This window comes from Amphibalanus amphitrite, unplaced genomic scaffold (genome assembly GCF_019059575.1).
Source record: "Amphibalanus amphitrite isolate SeventyFive unplaced genomic scaffold, NRLGWU_Aamphi_draft 000472F_arrow, whole genome shotgun sequence".
In the NCBI taxonomy this organism is placed as follows: domain Eukaryota; kingdom Metazoa; phylum Arthropoda; class Thecostraca; order Balanomorpha; family Balanidae; genus Amphibalanus; species Amphibalanus amphitrite.
The window spans coordinates 190878-207693 of NW_024881966.1; the positions used below are offsets into that span (position 1 = coordinate 190878).

General features: G+C 47.3%; 1 protein-coding gene and 1 long non-coding RNA gene across 3 annotated transcripts in view; both read left to right on the forward strand.

Annotated features, from left to right (window-relative positions):
* Window positions 1-4144, forward strand: part of LOC122392160 (nucleolar protein dao-5-like) — a 179300-nt gene extending 175156 nt beyond the window's left edge. For both annotated transcript variants that reach the window (XM_043386739.1, XM_043386740.1), the window contains 3 exons: window positions 710-855; window positions 1612-1736; window positions 3229-4144. In XM_043386739.1, the coding sequence (XP_043242674.1) occupies window positions 710-855; window positions 1612-1625 (160 nt within the window). In that variant the 3' untranslated portion in view covers window positions 1626-1736; window positions 3229-4144. The remainder of the gene's footprint in view (window positions 1-709; window positions 856-1611; window positions 1737-3228) is intronic.
* Window positions 4145-8165: 4021 nt separating this feature from the next.
* Window positions 8166-16774, forward strand: LOC122392163. Its single transcript, XR_006258472.1, has 2 exons — window positions 8166-8752; window positions 14628-16774. It is a non-coding gene; the product is annotated as an uncharacterized LOC122392163 (long non-coding RNA).
* The last annotated feature ends 42 nt before the right edge of the window (window positions 16775-16816 follow it).

The window sequence follows — 16816 nt, forward strand, 5'->3', positions numbered from 1 at the left end:
AAGAGGGACGATGGTAAGTACTACACACCAGCCCCCTCCCACTATAAATGGCAACGAGTTCGGAAGGAGAACCTTAGTACTATCAGATTTATTTGAAAATTCCCTAAAATTACAGAACAGCAAGTTTCTGGCCGCCTCAGATAGACTTAGCCATAAGCAAATGTCCTAATGTTAATGAATATACTCATTTTAGCACGGTAGAAAACTTTTGTGATATAGTTACTCACTTTGCCTGGGCAATTCGCGAAATGCCCAATTACGCACTTTGCCTGTGAGCACAAAGTCAGTCCATTCGCGAATTGCCTAGGCCAAGTGAAAAACCGGACTTTGCCTAGGCCATTCGCGAATTGCCGGCAGTTCGCGAATGGCCTAGGCAATTCGCGAATTGCCCAACTTCGCACTTTGCCCGTAACATATATAGCCAAGCATTTTGTTGTTTCATAGGAATCGGTATACATTGATTTAATGGGTGTATGGATTACGTGCATAATGCATATGGCTATAGCCATACATAGGTATGTGCACGTAATCTAATATCAGCTAGCACGCTACCTACCGCGTCGGCCCGCAGTCTCAGACCGGACCCGAACGCCGAACCCCAACCGGACCGGACCTGACCTGAACTGGCCCTGTGGAGACCGGACCCGTCCCTTCCAGACGGCCGGTCGGCCGGCTGGTGTCGCTGAGTGGCCTGTGTCCTCTGTCGCAGACTGGCGGTTACCTGTCGGAAACTGGAAATGCTGATCTTACACGCAACGGAGGAGCTCAATCAGGAGGTCCGGTACGCCCTGGTCCAGACAGACCTGGGGGAAAGCGATGACGGCACGCCGAGAACACTGACGTTCAATGTCCTCGGTAAGTGACGGCGCCGCCCAGCGCCTCTGATCAGTCCCACAACAGACGGCTCGGCACCACCGGCCTCTCGGAGCCGCTGTCGTATACTCTCTCAACGGGCCGAGATGAACATATAACGCTGATGTGGCGTCACATTACCGATACCTAGAAACAGCTGCATAGTGGCATCATTCTTCTGCGTGAATCTGACCTAACTATGTTACACCACTGGCTGTTGGGGAGTTGCATTGTGCGCATGTCGGATATATCGTTGTACTTTGTGTTTGCACCCCACTGTGTGCATGTTTACAATGACACCCACAGTGTGAAATGGGACTATTGACTGGTAGTGTAATTGAAGGCAACTGAAGGTTATTGGCTGTGTTGCTGAGTTTCTTATAACCTTTGATTGAGTAAAGATAAAACGAGAAATCATATTATAGCTTGATGTACTCATTGAGATAGATTGACAGCCAGCGTAGCCATTGATGCCTGGCTGTCGGCTGTAGTGTTGTGCTTACCCCATGTGGATATAAACGCTCATGAGCTGTTTATGTTCCGGTGAGACGTCACATCAGACAATAAAGTCATAGTTATGTGTGACATTGCATCATATTTGCGCTTTGTGACGCCACATTACAGACGCCTGCATGTATACTTTGAGAAGGCCCTTGCCTATTACATATCAGATTTTATGGTCATCTTTGACCGTTCTCGTCTGCTTATGTAAACTGTTGCACTCCAAACCTCTCTCTACCTTTCTTGTCTTATCCACAGCACCCGTCTATTAGAAGCTGAGAAAGCCGCCGTCCACCAGCAGCATCGAAGTGTATGAGGCTACCTAGAAGTATCATTCGAAAATACCATGCCGACTGAGAATGCGCCTACAGCAGTCATCCTCAGTGAGTTATGTTCTCTAGCTGGTGTTATTGCATGTAGTCCCTTCCATAGGCAGGAGGAATCGCACAGGTGGCAGCACCATACACAGCGGTTTCACCACCAGAGGCCTGTTTCACTAAAAACTTGCAATTGCAAGTGTTTGAGCTTTACAATTCATAAGTATTTTTGCAAACTATGTAAAATCGGATTTCACTAAACTTTATCACCAGCGGCACCTCCGATAAAAAGAGTTAGTAAATAAACTTGCAAACAGTAAAATTGTTTTTAATCAAGAACTATAACATGTTACAGATATTGCTTCTTTTTATCAAACTATGTCTAGTATTCATGTCAGAAATTGCACGAATAAATTAAAAATAATGATGCTGTTTCTGAATGGTATAAATGATAGTTCACAATATCTTATTATTGAAAGAAAGTAACGCGCAAAACATTTGACAGCAGAAGACTGTTGAACGCAATTATGGCGCGCGAATGACAAAACATGACGATATTTATTTATTGCTCGTAGCTGGTTCGTAGGGATTGTGCTAAGTAAAAAGGAGCATATAATGACTCAGCATATCATATTTGTTTTAAATAATTGATTGCTTTGCATCATTGCGCAAAAAGTAATAAAATTTCCAACGTAAGGGCCACTGGAATTTCGAGTTTGTAAGTACAACGTTTTCTATTTTTGGTCTTCGTGAAACAGAAAGTTTGCGATTTCGATGTTTCTTACAAACTTTTTCCTTGTAAAAAAGTTGGTAAATTTGAAACTCAAGATTCATGCCCGAAGGTTTCGTGAAATCCAAATTTCAAATGTTGGTAATTATTTCTTTTAAACTCAAGTTTTTTCTTTGTAATTACACACTTTATTTGTTAGTGAAACAGGCCTCAGATGGCAGCAGCCTACGATGAATAAACCTCACATTCTCTAACCATGAGCCGGAAGAACGGCGAGTAAGAGTTAGAAACTTTAGTCGCAGTAAATTTATAATTGACGTTAGATATAAGATGTTTGCCCCCTATAGGTGTCGCTGCTGTAACGACCAGCGGTGGTGAGTTCTAATGAGTGTTTACGAGGTCGGGACGTCCAGACTTCAGAGGTCATTGGCACGAGCGGTCACTGTAGTATAGGAGGAACTGTGTAGGACGTCATATGTTCCTACGCATGCTGGAGAGGGTATCATCGATCACGCAGCAATTGTAAGTGGACCGACAGCCCTTGGTGCGCTGTGGCCAGTACACAAATATATACATTATTCTGACCATCCCGCGGTGGTGTTGTTTTTTCATATCGCGGTTATTTTATCTGACTTGTCCACTTCCAGCGACGTCATAGTGTCTGATGTCTTCATAACGTCATTATGTCCATTCAGTCAGTTATCGTCGCTGTAACGTCACTGTGTCACTATTCTCCCATGACGTCATATAGCACCTGTTGTCTCCTCAGTGACGTCATATGTCATATTTTGTCCCCGTATGACGTCATACTCCACCCGGTGCCGGCAGGCTTGTTCACCCTCGCATCACAAGACGCCGAGGTGACGGACAAATGGGACGACAGTCTGCCGGGCTTCATCACCAACTGGGAGCTGGTGAAGCTGCGCTCCTTCAGCACCGGGTGGACACGGTGGGGTCGAACACAATTATTCCGATCAAAACTATACTGATTTATGACATCATACATACGTGTTCGAAAAAGCATGGACGTCTCGTGACTCCGTGAGTGCTTTATACACAGGTAGAAGGACAAGATGTGAATGGGATAGCGAGGTACATTGCAAGTGAGGCGTCAAACATGGACCAGGAACTGTGTGTGTGGCTCCACAGTGCGCCATATCATTGAACCTAACACACTGGTTAATCTGTGGAATCTGAAGTGAGCGGATGACGCACTGTGCGGTGTTTACTTTCTTTCAAATGAATTTTGTGAAATATCATTGCTGGAGATTGCACATTGCGTATAATGTTAGGTCCTACGTGGGCGCTGCTTTGTAGCTCATCAGCGAACTTATACTACTGCGTTGGAAACAAGTTTTATGTAGGTTTAGATGTCCACCCATGTACATATTGAACGATAAATTCACAGCTATGTAGCTTTTATAATATTTTGTACACATGCGGAGATCAAAAAGTGTGTGCATCGGATTGTATGTCTGAATTATCGGTGATGAACATTGATGAGCTTTGCTTGTGCCGCGCGGCTGTGCTGATTTGCATACATTCCTTCCCGTTATTCCGTTTGCCTAATGCAACTCCAATCGATGTTATGGGCAAGGCCGTATAAGTTATGGGTAGCTTAGCAGCCAGTAGCAACTAGCTAATGTCCTTGGAGTATTTGTTTACGTGCTTATATGCGATGATCATGTGTGTGATCACCAAACGTGCCTGCTTTATATCTGTAATACAGTAACGACAGTGACATAACACCGGGAGTACAATGATCCCCTTTCTACATGTAAGCACGGGTTAGGTATTGTCCCGTGTATCGGCTGTTTACGACACTCGACAGATTAGGAGGGTAAACACACGCGGAGATTGTTGGTGTTTACACTAACACCCGGCTACATATTATAAGCGGAGCTGTGGCGGCGGTTACGTAGGAATGGTTACGTAGGAGCGGCTATACCGGTACGATAGAGGTTACGGAGAGATTGTTACGTGGCGGTGATCACCACATAGGGTCACGTGACACTGGCACTACACTTGCTAGTGCGGTCTCTGATGTCACATTGTTCTAGCTTAGCTGAACTTAGGAGACGTTGAATTTGACAAATTCGTCACATATTTATGTAGCACCAAATTTTGAACAGGGCTGGCACACGCAGTACAGAGCAAGTGCTGACGTCACAGCAACTCGCAGGTGGTTAAGTACATTTTCTCAAACATTTTCGCATATATTCTGCAGACATCTCGAATACCAGAACACCTTATATTTGTCGTGCTTGTGTCCTGATTCCTACCTGGGCCCGATTTCACCAAGTGAATATATTCCATTACGGCGGCGTACATATTCACTTTTGGCATATTAGGACATATTCAGTTTCACCAAACTTCGTAATGGGATACTCATTCAAGACCAAGACAAAGTATGACTGCATAAGTCCGTCGTTTTTTGGCATACTATTACATTTGAGGTACCTCTGGTACGCCGATCTGCTTTTTCAACAGCTGTTTGCCGAGTTTGCTGGCATTGAAAGTATGCTACTTTTTGTGGCATACTTTGAGAAACAGCTTGGCATATATCAATTTTTTTGCATGATAATGTTACAAATTTAATGACTTCGTTGATACAACGTATGATAAAAACATGCCACTGGCTACGCAAAAAGTTTTAGAGGTCATAATGGTTATTTCTTGCTGGATATATAGGGTATCATGTGTCAGGGCTCATATTGAAATTAAACCCCAGAACAGCTATTTTTATAAGGCTTATCTCATCGTGGGATCACTGCGATTAAAATCACCCCATCATGCAGAAACACAACAGGGAATTCCTTTTTTCATTCGCATTCCCGATTACATTGAGTTTTCCACTTAAAAAAGAACGACAGTTCACAATGTATTTTGATAACACAAAAGTCCAAAAGCGTTTCAAATCTTTCTCACCGTGATTATTACACCGTGCTCTTTATACAGCGTTTTACCGAAGAGGAAGTAAATAGCTGGTGAGGGCGAGAGGAAGAACTGAAGTCCAGTCCAGCCAGCAACGCCTTGATTGACATGCCCAGCATGTTGCATCACAAGTCACAACGCTTCATTACATTCGTTTTCCCATACGCCGAGATATCCCTTTAGCATTATCCTAGCCGTGCGGGAAACATTTGCACGTGATCTTTCCTGCACTGTTTTCCGGCACGGGTTGATGACCTACAGTTCTGGTGATTTTTTGATAAAAATCTTAAAGAAGGTGATTTCAATAATTAAATTGTGAGTTTCTGAATAGATATTAAACGACGTATGGGAAATATCTTACTGAACTTGCTCTGGGAAGAAAAATGGAAACCTCGGTCTTCAAAAAATCTCCGGCACTCGGCTACGCCTCGTGCCTACAATTTTTTAAAGACCTCGGTTTCCATTTTTCTTTCCCAGAGCCGTTCAGTAATATATATTCATCGCCCACTTTTACTATTTCTTTGCAGTACCCATATGCTGTCCAATGTCCATATTTCTCTTGTGTTGTGGCCAAATGATTCAATTTATCACCGGCTTCCCGCTTCCGTTCAGGTTCAGTCTGCCGAATGATTCCGAAATATTCTCCATATTTGAAGTCGTCGGTAGCCCCTTCGATTATTTAAAACTTGATTCAATTAATATTTCAGATAACTTGTCGGCTAGTCTGCCGTGCTCCTTGCTATCATCAGATTCAGATTCAGATTTATTCAAAAGAAGTCCACTCACCATGGCTTTTCACTCTTTCACGTCAGTGTACAAGTACAAAAAGGACGAATTTAGGCCACATTCACGTTCCACACGCAATACGCATACCACTCATGCATCAACTCACTCCGATCATCACTGAGGATCCACAGATCCGACGACCGCTCTGACAGCTCTACGGAACCCGGGCTCACAGGGATCTGCCCCTATACCGTTGAGCAGTGTCACGCCACGGTAACACATTCTCCGCCTACCGGATTCAGTGCGTATGTTGGGGCGGCTGAATAGATCGGCTTGCCTCGTTCTGTAGGTGTGCCTTTGGCTCGATCTCGGTCCAATAGTTCCACATAGGTACTCAGGCTGCTGAGTCATGATAACACTCGCCAGCGCACACACGGTGTGGTAGTCGATCAGCTGCTCTACCTTGAGCCAACGGAGCCGCTGTATCTCACCGCTAATATGGTCGAAACGGCGCTTCCCTGTCACTACACGGGCACAGAAGTTGACTATCTTCTGTACACGGTCGCGCTGGGTGACTCCGCATGAGCCGTAGACGGATAGGCAGTATCGAACCACGGACAGGACGAGTGCCTCAACAATCACCTTCAGCGTCTGTTTTGGCATGACATGGCGCGCATGAGATAACCCTATCAATATGCCTGTACACTTCCTTGTGATGTATGTCACATGTGTCTCAAAGCTAAGGTGGCGATCAATGAACACACCGAGGTTTTTAACCTCTCTCGAGTCGGCTATAACATTGCCACAGAAGCGGACAACAACAGGCGGCAGCGTACGGAGCATCGCGGGAGTTCCCAGCACAACCATCTGTGTCTTCTTGGTGTTCAACTTCATCCCGTTGTGACAGAACCAGTTGTACACATAGCTGAGTGCGTGTTCCATGCTGCTGATGATTCGCTGGATGTCACGCTTGCTGCCGGATACTAATAGCTGCGTATCGTCGGCATATTGAACAGTAGTGACGTCACTCGGCAGTCCAAGGCTCAAATCGTTCGCAAACAGCATGTACATGATACAGCTAAGTGCACCGCCCTGGAACACACCGATGGTATTCTCCCTAGTCCTAGATAGCTGATGCCGTCCCCCAATAGAGCTCACGCGGACTTGCTGGGTATGGCCGTACAAATAGCTTCGGAACCAGTCCGTATCAATGCCGTACAGGGCGAGCTTCGCTAACAGTGTGGCATGCGGCACAACATCGAAACATTTTGATAGATCGAGCAAAACTAGCACAGATATTTCGCCTCTATCCATGGCACAGAGTACTCGATCGGTAACGACGTGGAGTGCCGTCTCGGTCGACCGACACTTGCGATAACCGTGCTGGGCGTCCGCGAGAAGTGCATGCTGCTCTAAATAACCGGACAACTGACACTGGACTACGCGTTCTACTATCTTCATAATGGCCGGCAGCAGCGAAATAGGCCTCGTATCAGAAGGGTCGGCAGAGATTTTACCCTTTGGGCTAGGAGTAACAAGTGCGTGTTTCCAACCACTAGGGACACAGCCGGATGAAAGTTAGTTAGCCGGATCAGTGATCGGTAGTTAGATAGGTGCCTCAGGTAATGCCATTTCTTGTTCGGCTTTATTTACATTTGCTCTGAACCACCCCAGAATTGCGTAGAAGATGTGAACAAATATTAAAGCAATATTTAATGAGAAGTAACTTGGAAGAAAAATTAATATAAATTCAAAATCCAATAAAACTCACACACGCCAGTAACTTGAACTGTGCTGCGCGGCTTGCTGCCGATTGTTTACATTTTTGGCTTTGGAATGTCATGCTCCAAGCAAAAATCAAGAGCATTATTAGCAATATTTGTTTAGGTACTTCCTCTTGTATGATCAGCAAATTTAATTCTTATTAGCGTAGCTAGAATTTTTTCATAATATTGCATATCTAAGCATTTAAGCTCGTCGACTTTAAATGCGGGAAAATATAGTGACTGCATGTCCCCGACAAGATGTATGCATGCGTGCCGGTGGCTCTCAAAGTACGTAAAGCGGGCGTAGTGAATATATTCCTGCGTTGGGAATGTATTAATTCCGTGGACAATTTAGAGTTCCCGCCTGAATTTCATGGACATTATGGGATTCATGGACATCGTCATGTCCACGAATTTATTTCTGTAGTTTCGCTTCGCTCCGTGGACAATGGTTTGCATGACGTATGGACAGACTTTTCATGGACATGATGTCGTGTCCATAAATTCACACCTATTTTAGCCCGCTCAAAGATGTCATAGCTTTTTTTAACACCACGTGGCGCCCCAATCGACCGAGTATGTTACTCTGCCTCTGATTGGTCAGCTTGTGCAAGGTCGTTTTTGATTGGTTGTTGAAGTCGTGTCCACGCAGTGCTCTTGTTCTGCTAACTTTGTCCATGCAATGTTAGGAATATTTACAAATTTTGTGACGTCATAGCAGACAGCTGGCTTATTGTTCGCGAAACGACATGTGGGAGACGTTGAGACGACGCCGGCCATGCGCCATTTCAATTTCAGTTATTGTGCAAGGCCGAGTTTCTTACTGTTTTTTGACACAGCATTGGTGTATGTTGAAGTCGGCATTTTCGCTGGAGTGAAGATTAGTGAGTCATTTGATTTCGTTGGAGAGGAATATGAAAAGAAAGGTAAGTTGTGAACTTGCACATCTGTATGATCTCAATATTGGGGGCAAAGTGATAGGTAACGCAACAGAAATGTCCAGGCCAGCTACCCACCAGGCTGAAACAAATGGGCTGCAAGAAGGAAAATAGTTGAAAATACCCATTCACCTGGTAGTGTCTGTACTGTTGGTAGTGTTGATGGTAGTGTTTTGACGGGATTTTGGCAGAAAATGTTGCTAGAACAATGGATGAATACCATTCGTACCTATGATGCGATTGAAGGGATGGTACCTAAACCAGCAGGCAATGTAGGTCAGAAGTTAGGTAATTTAATTACAGACATTTTCAAATGCCTAGGTTTCAACTTTCCTTGATACTCTGTTTTGGGCAACAAGAACATGCCTGGTGTGCGGACAGACATGGAACGGGGGCGGCGAAGGCAGTTGCTCCCCAACTTTGAAAGCGGGGGGGGGGAGCAATGATCACCAACTTGGGCAAAAAATAAATAATTTGCTGGTAGAAAGTCAATGAAAAATCTAGAAGTTTTCAGAATTTGTCTCAAAATGCAAATTGTCACACCCATGGGAACAGTGATGCAGCTGGGCGCTGGCCCTCCGACTTTGAAAGCACGGGGCAGTGCCCTCCCAACTTCAAGAGAACATTTGGTAGTTGATGTTGAAATTGTCAAAGTTTGGGTGGTGTACCTGTGTTTTCACACATTCCTCTGCTGGTAACGAGTGACCTTGCCTGCCATCTGCACCTGTACTCAACATTTTTCCGAGTAGACTGTTTATCATTGTCTTGGTGACCACACTTTCAACTAACTTGAAAATTGTTTGTATGTCACTGTGTGCAGAAAACACCTGGATAGAATATCTAACCTCCTTAGACAAAACATTGATTCTTATGTGTCAAAGGCACATGTGAACTGTGTAGGGATTGCATGGCCTGTAATTTGAATTGATATTCATTTGTAATTGAGATGTTCTTGGAATATGTTGTAGCTCATGCAATTGTGAGAAGAATACTTTCTCAATCTTTGCCTAATATTACTTAACAGAGACAATTATACCTGGGCAGCTGGAGTTTTGAACACATGGAACTGTGGCGAGCTTGTGGTATTGAGTGTTGAAAAAAAAACTTCTGGAAATGCTAGTTCATTATAATATTTTTTTTAGCACATTAGCAGGGGAGCACAAATATGAAAGCAGAACTGAAGTTGTTCAACTAGTTTCCAAGTAAGGTCCCAAAAACCATTCTCTGAAGCGACATGGCTCGGCTGACCACCTATTGGCTTGAGGTTATTCTATTTAGCTGGGTTTTGTTCTTAGCATTTTGCTATGGCTATTTTTCATCCTGAATCCAATTATGAAGTTACCTTTTTATTTGCTCAATCACTGGTGAAAATAACTAAGTAATTCTGGGGACTTGCAGCCTGCAAAAAGTAAAGAGTGGGGATATGAAAAAATTGGTGCTTACCTAATATGGATTTTTAGTACCTACCTACTATTCTTGCTACTCATGAACATAGAAGGATGAATCTGAAAGCGGAATTGGAATTGGTCAGTAGTTTTCAAGTAAAGTCCCCCAAACCAAGGCCGTATAAGAGAGGTAGAATCATCCCGCAACATCCAATGGACCGGTCGCTGAGCATTAGCGTGACGTCACTGGTGGAGACCGCGCGGCGGCCGGCTCCAGGCAGTAGGTACGGCGAGTACGTGTGGCATAGTAATTATTATTACTAAACGTAACAACAAATGGTTCTTAATTGCTTTTTACGCTCCTACAGTTGATTTCCTTGTCGGCATGTTGCCGACCCAGGTCCCAGGGTTGACAACTATGGGCTATGGATCGAATGGGTCACCTTGCGACGGGAGCAGGAACAATTGCATTGTGTTCCGCGACGCCAATTGCATTCTCTTTGCACCCAGTGGCGTAGCCAGGGGCAGGGGCACGTGCCCCATCGGATTCAGAGGGCTCCTCGGGCCCGAGGGGCATCGCGACGCCAATTGGCCGCTGAGGGTCCACGTTTGCAATCTTCCGTCTCAGAAGGGTCCATTGTTGGAATTGTCGTTTTCGGTTCTGGTCCTGGATAATTAAATCTGCCCGGAGAACCGGCCAGCTTTTTAAACTACCTATCAACCGCAGCACCGGATGGTTACGTTACAGATGACCCTAAGTTGACCTCTGTAACCTGATGTCCCAATTGACCTTTGTGGCCTCCAATAGAGCTCTGTGATGACGCCAAGTTGACCTCTGTGACCTGACGTGCCCCAGATGACATCCGTCACCTCCAATTGAGCTCTCAAATGACCCCAAGTTGACCTCTGTCACCTGACGTGTCCCAGATGACCTCCAATTGAGCTCTGTGATGACCCCAAGTTGACCTCTGTAATCCGACGTGTCCCAGATGACTTACGTGACCTCCAATAGAGCTCTGTGATGACCCCAAGCTAACCTCTGTGACCTGACGTGTCCCAGATGACCTCCGTGACCTCCAATAGAGCTCTTTGATGACCCCAAGTTGACCTCTGTGACCTGACGTGTCCCAGATGCCCCACATGACCTTCAATTGAGCTCGGTGATGACCCCAAGTTGACCTCTGTGACTTGACGTATTCCAGATGACCTCCGTGACCTCCAGTTGAGCTCTTTGATGACCCCAAGCTGACCTCTGTGACCTGACGTGTCCCAGATGCCCCACATGACCTTCAATTGAGCTCTGTGATGACCCCAAGTTGACCTCTGTGACTTGACGTGTCCCAGATGACCCCCATGACCTCCAATAGAGCTCTGTGATGACTCCAAGTTGACCTCTGTGACCTGACGTGTCCCAGATGACCTCCGTGACCTCCAATTGAGCTCTTTGATGACCCCAAGCTGATCTCTGTGACCTGACGTGTCCCGGATGATCCCCAATTGAGCTCTATGATGACCCCAAGTTGACCTCTGTGACCTGACGTGTCTCAGATTACCTCCGTGGTCTCCAATTGAGCTTTGTGATGACCCCAAGTTGACCTCTGTGACCTGACGTGTCCCAGATGACCTCTGTAACCTCCAGTTGTGAACCCCATTTCCAACTCACTTACCTCTCTGTGACCTCAAACTCTCTGAACTCATTTCTCCTAAAGCACCGCTTCTGGATACCCTATAGCCACGCATCTCCTGTGATCGATCCCAAATTTTATGCCAAATCACGTGAGCGTTAGCAACCACAACTCACCCAGTTGATACAAAGCTTCAGAATCAGGGAACATGCTTGACCTGGCTGTCTCATAAGCTCGCAAACCAGAAGGGCGAATGGTCCTTTATGCGTGATAAGAGTTTCGACCTTACTGACGTTTACTACGGGATCAGCTGATCGTGTAGCATTTTAAATTCTTGAGTAAAGCGGGTATTTAAGCCTTGTCGCAGCTACGTTCTGTCGTATCCTCCGACAGGCGACAAGCCCCTCTTTCCTCAACATCCCTCCTTTTTCGCTACGACACATTTTGCGACGGAACACGTTTAGTTTTGTATTTAAATAAAAAATAAATATTTTACTTAAAAAATGACTGAAAAAGTGGGAGCCATGGCCGGCCCCCCCCCCCCCCCCTGTTCCTATGCCTATGTGACAACACAACTGATAAAATGTGTTACTCTGACACGTTTCAAATGTCATGACTCATGATAGCAGTTTTTCATGACACAGGCTGGAAAGCTTAAAAGGTTTCGGGCGCCGGAGTACAAGTTTGTAAAGGAGAACAAAATCTTTTGGACCCGACTGGGACCAGAAAAAGGCCTCATTCACCGCTGTCTTTCACACAGGGCTCGCAAGAGCACCTCATGGGCTCGTAAATAGCCACACTAATCTGCATAAGAGCCCCACACCGGCTTCTTAGAGCCCTTTGTCGGCCTCTGAGGGCCCCTTGGCGGCCTTTGAGGGCCCCTTGGCGGCCTCTCAGGGCCCCTTGGTGACCCCTGAGGCCTGAGGGCACCTTGGCGGCTTCTGAGGGCTCTTTGCAGGCCCCTTACCGGCCTCTCAGGGCACTTACCAGCCTCTTAGGGTCCTTACTGGCCTATTAGGGGTCAGCAGCTTCAAGGGTCCCACACCCGCCTGTGGCCTCACACCAGTTTCTATGAAGGCCCCATAACGGCCACTGTGAAGGCTCCACACGGTGCCTCTAAGGGCCCCACACTACCACCTCTGAGAGCCCAACACTGGCACCCCTGAGGGCCCAACTAACAGTGTTTCTGAAGGTTACAAATCGGCGGCTCTGAGGGCTCAACACCGGCGCCTCTGAGGGTTCCTCACCTGCGCATCTGACGGCCACCCACCGGTGACTTGAGGGCCCCACACCGACGACTCTGAATTTTCATCAATTTGGCAACATATTCAGATTCAGATTGATATTCGATATTAAAGTGGCCATCCCACCTTAACATTAGTTTTGAGTTGAGATAGCCTAGTTTGCGGCCAGGTTCAGAAACCACCATCTATCCTGGTCGCAACCCCCGCAGCTTCGTGGTGTTGAAAAAATTTGTTCCATTCAGTTGCAGAGTGGGACTAGCTTGTCCCTATCTCTTAACCATTAACAGACTCTGATGACGTCATGAGCCCTTTGAACGCGCCCTATGCTTTCAAGCAAAAATAAAAGTCTTATGTCAAAAAAAAAACGGGTGAATATTTTTGGGTGAAACTTGGTAGATGTTTATTTTCGCTCTTTCTGATTCACGGTATATCACTTTTATGTCAATTCATTAACTTTTATGAAGGTGGGAGGGTCCCTTTAATGGTCTGCGGACTATTTAGAATTACTTAAAAACAATTTGACTATACAATTTGACCTTCCCAATTCAATGAGCATAAAATCTAAGCGCGGCACGGTCAATTTGCAGAGCGTTCCTTAGGTCAAAGTTAAGTGGGTCATGTACTGCGGACTATTTAGATTCCTTCAAAAATGATTTTGACTTCATTAATTTTAATTTCTAGCATAACTTATGCCAATGTTAAGCGCGGCACGCCCATAGGCGCGGGAGCCGGGGGGCAGTGGGGGCAGTTTGCCCCCCCCCCCCAACTCTGGGGCCGTGGAGGCGGTGCCCCCACAGCTTTGAGACGGAATACCACACTTTTTTGCAAATGTTTTCTTTTTTTGTTGAAAAAGCCGAGGGGTGAAAAATAAGTGGTGAAAAATAAAAATAATAATAAAAAATAATAATAAAAATAAAAATAAGTTCTCACCTAAAACCGGTGAGAAAACTAGATTTGGGGGTACCCTAGGTTGATCTCTATTATGGTGTGCCCCCCCAGTCGGAAAGAAGTTCCCGCGCCCCTGGGCACGCCTCACCAGCGAAGTTTTCGTTGACTTCAAATACAAGTTCATTAGCACTTTACAGTTTAGGGACTATCTCAAATTTCGTAAAAATGATTTTGGTTATACCATTTTGCTATTAAGTCAATAAAAATAAAATGTTAGCCTGCCTCTGTCTTTCTGCCTCTGTCTGCCCTTCTCTGCCCTGCCCTGCCCTTCCCTTCCACTCCTGTCAGCTCCTGTCAGCTCTGCTCGCTAAGTCAGCTCTGCTTTGTCTGCTCTGCTCTGCTCTGCTCTGTCTGTCCTGCCCTTTATCATTCTTATTTATTCATGCCCTGCCTTTTTCCTTTGCATACCGTTCGCCGCCCGCTCTGTGGACGGCGCCCGGCTGCTGGGGCTCACCGAATGGGCTATGGAAGACGAACCCGGCGTCGTCGAGAGATTCGCCTTGTTAGCTGTGAAGGTGGATGTAACTCTATTTTTTATTGTTAACCTGATTTATTTAGATTTATTTATTTATATAAATCGTATTGCCATCATTAACGTGACTCATGGCTCGTGATTGTGGTTGCCTCAGTTGTAAGTCTTAAGTGTATCGCATTTTGACAGGTCTCGACGTGGCTCAACTTTGGAGCCAGCGTGTTGGGTCCCGGCTTCCCGCCATTCACCGGCGGACCGTTCCGCTTCGTGGACCGCATCGGCCCCGCACAGCTGGTCAAGGGCATTAAGCGCTTTGTCGCTGTCTACAGCGTCGGATTCGAGCTGGTCGGGCACAAGTCGCGCTCTCCACGTGACCGAGCCCGCCCTTAGGCGACCGATGCCCGCCAACCGGCCGCCGCGCGGACGGAGGTGACGCTGCCGGCCATCGAGCGGCTCATCGAGGCGGGCAACGCTCGGATCATCGAGACACTGGAAAAGAGACTCGCCCAGTAGGAGCGGAGAATAGAGATCCTCGAGGCAGAATGTCAGGAGACAGATGTCATGATGATCCGCCGGGAAATGACATCCCAGAAAGAGGAGACCAGGGAGCTTAAGGAAAAGGTCGACGGAATCAACAGAAACCGGCGCATGTCCTCACTTATCATCACGTGTGAGGAATTCGGTGACAGGAAGCCCGGGGAGGACATTGAGCTCATGACGGTGCAAGCGCTCAACAAGCGTTTCCCTGACTTGAAATTAACGACAGGTGACATCCAGGTCGCCCATCGTCTTCAGGGGAATGGTAAAGTGATCGCCAAGTTTGTCAAACGGACAGTGAGGGACGAACTGTTTGAGCAACGGTTCGAGCTGGCCGGACGGAGGGGCGGTGCTCGACCGGGCAGGTGGAGTGCGTCAGGTGGCTGGGAGATGGAAGCACTTTACCTCAGCGAGTCTCTGACACCCGAGTCCCAGCGCATGTACAATCTGCTACTCACTGCGCGTAAACAAGAATGAGGATCCAAGGTGGCATCAGTTTTTACCAGGAGAGGCTACGTTTACTGCAGGAAGGTGAAAGGCGGCGAGAACATCCGGATACAGGACTGGTGTCACCTTCAGCGCATCGTGCACACTGCATAGCAGTCCGGGTGGGTCGCCGGTGGCGGCGGAGGCGGCTGGCGCGCCGGGCGGCGGGCGGCCGAGCGGCCCGCCCGCCCGGGATCGGGCGGTGCCGCGCGGTTCCCGGCCTGCCCGTGAGGAGCGGAGCGCCGCCCGGCCGGGACCGGCGCCGCCGCTCTCCCCGGGCGGAGCTGCGGGGGAGCCGAGCCGGCGCACGGTAGCTGCTGGTGCACCTGCACCGGGTACAGGGCCGGAGGCGAGCAGCAGTGATCCGGTAGGTGCGACACGTGACCGATGTACGGCCGAGCGGACGGGTCGGGCGGGGGCGGGGCCGAGCTCGGTCGGGGGCTCCGGCTCCGGCTCCGGCTCCGGCTCTGGCTCTGGCCCTGGGCCGGCTCTGGACACTGTCCGGGACGACTGTCAGAGCTGTCCCCCGCTGAGCCGAGTAGAGTCTGGCTGTGATCCCCTCGCCACGGGGTGAATTTGAATGTATCGGGAAGTATTCACTCTAGAGAGGGGGCGAGTACACTCATGTCCGTTCGCTGTGTGATAAATGACGGCACTTCAGGTGCGTTCCTTGTCTGGCGGGGAGGTGTGCGGGATAACCGTGAGGTTTTGGGGCAGGGTTGATTAGTGTCACTTATAAGTGGGATAAGGGTGGCAAAATCGGCTGAGTGGGGAAGAAAGACTATGATCAGGGATTTGCCCTTACATGATAAATAAGTGAGAAAGTGCATTTAAAGTTATTACACGAATGAAAGTTTTGAACACCGTGCAATGTGCATTGTTAGTAGAAGTTTTCTCTTTCTTTTTCTCTTTCTGTTGCCGGCTACTCGTGCGGTCGGCTTGAACTGATTAAAGGTATGCACTTTCATTACAGCTATTCAAGCCAGCATAAAGTGTCCCGGAGAATCGAGATGGTAACGAGAATCGAGTTGGTAACGTTGATCGCCTTAGGAAATGACCAGTGGCTCATGCAGGTACCGGTAAATGTCTATTATCATTTGATTGTTCACCTGGAGAACGGTGACGTGTCACCCCGCAGACACTTGATGATGTGGGAAGCTTGAGAGAGCAGCGGTCTCGCCGCTTGCCGCCCGTGGCCCGCCCTTTGTGTGGCCCACATGTGATATTACCGAAAGGGTATGCATGGGAAGCAGCTCCGCGTGTGTGCCAGTGCTATGCGTATTCAGAGAAAAATATATATTCTGGGTGGTCAAGCTAGAGTTTTTGAAGAGGTATCTTAAGGGATCAATATGTTC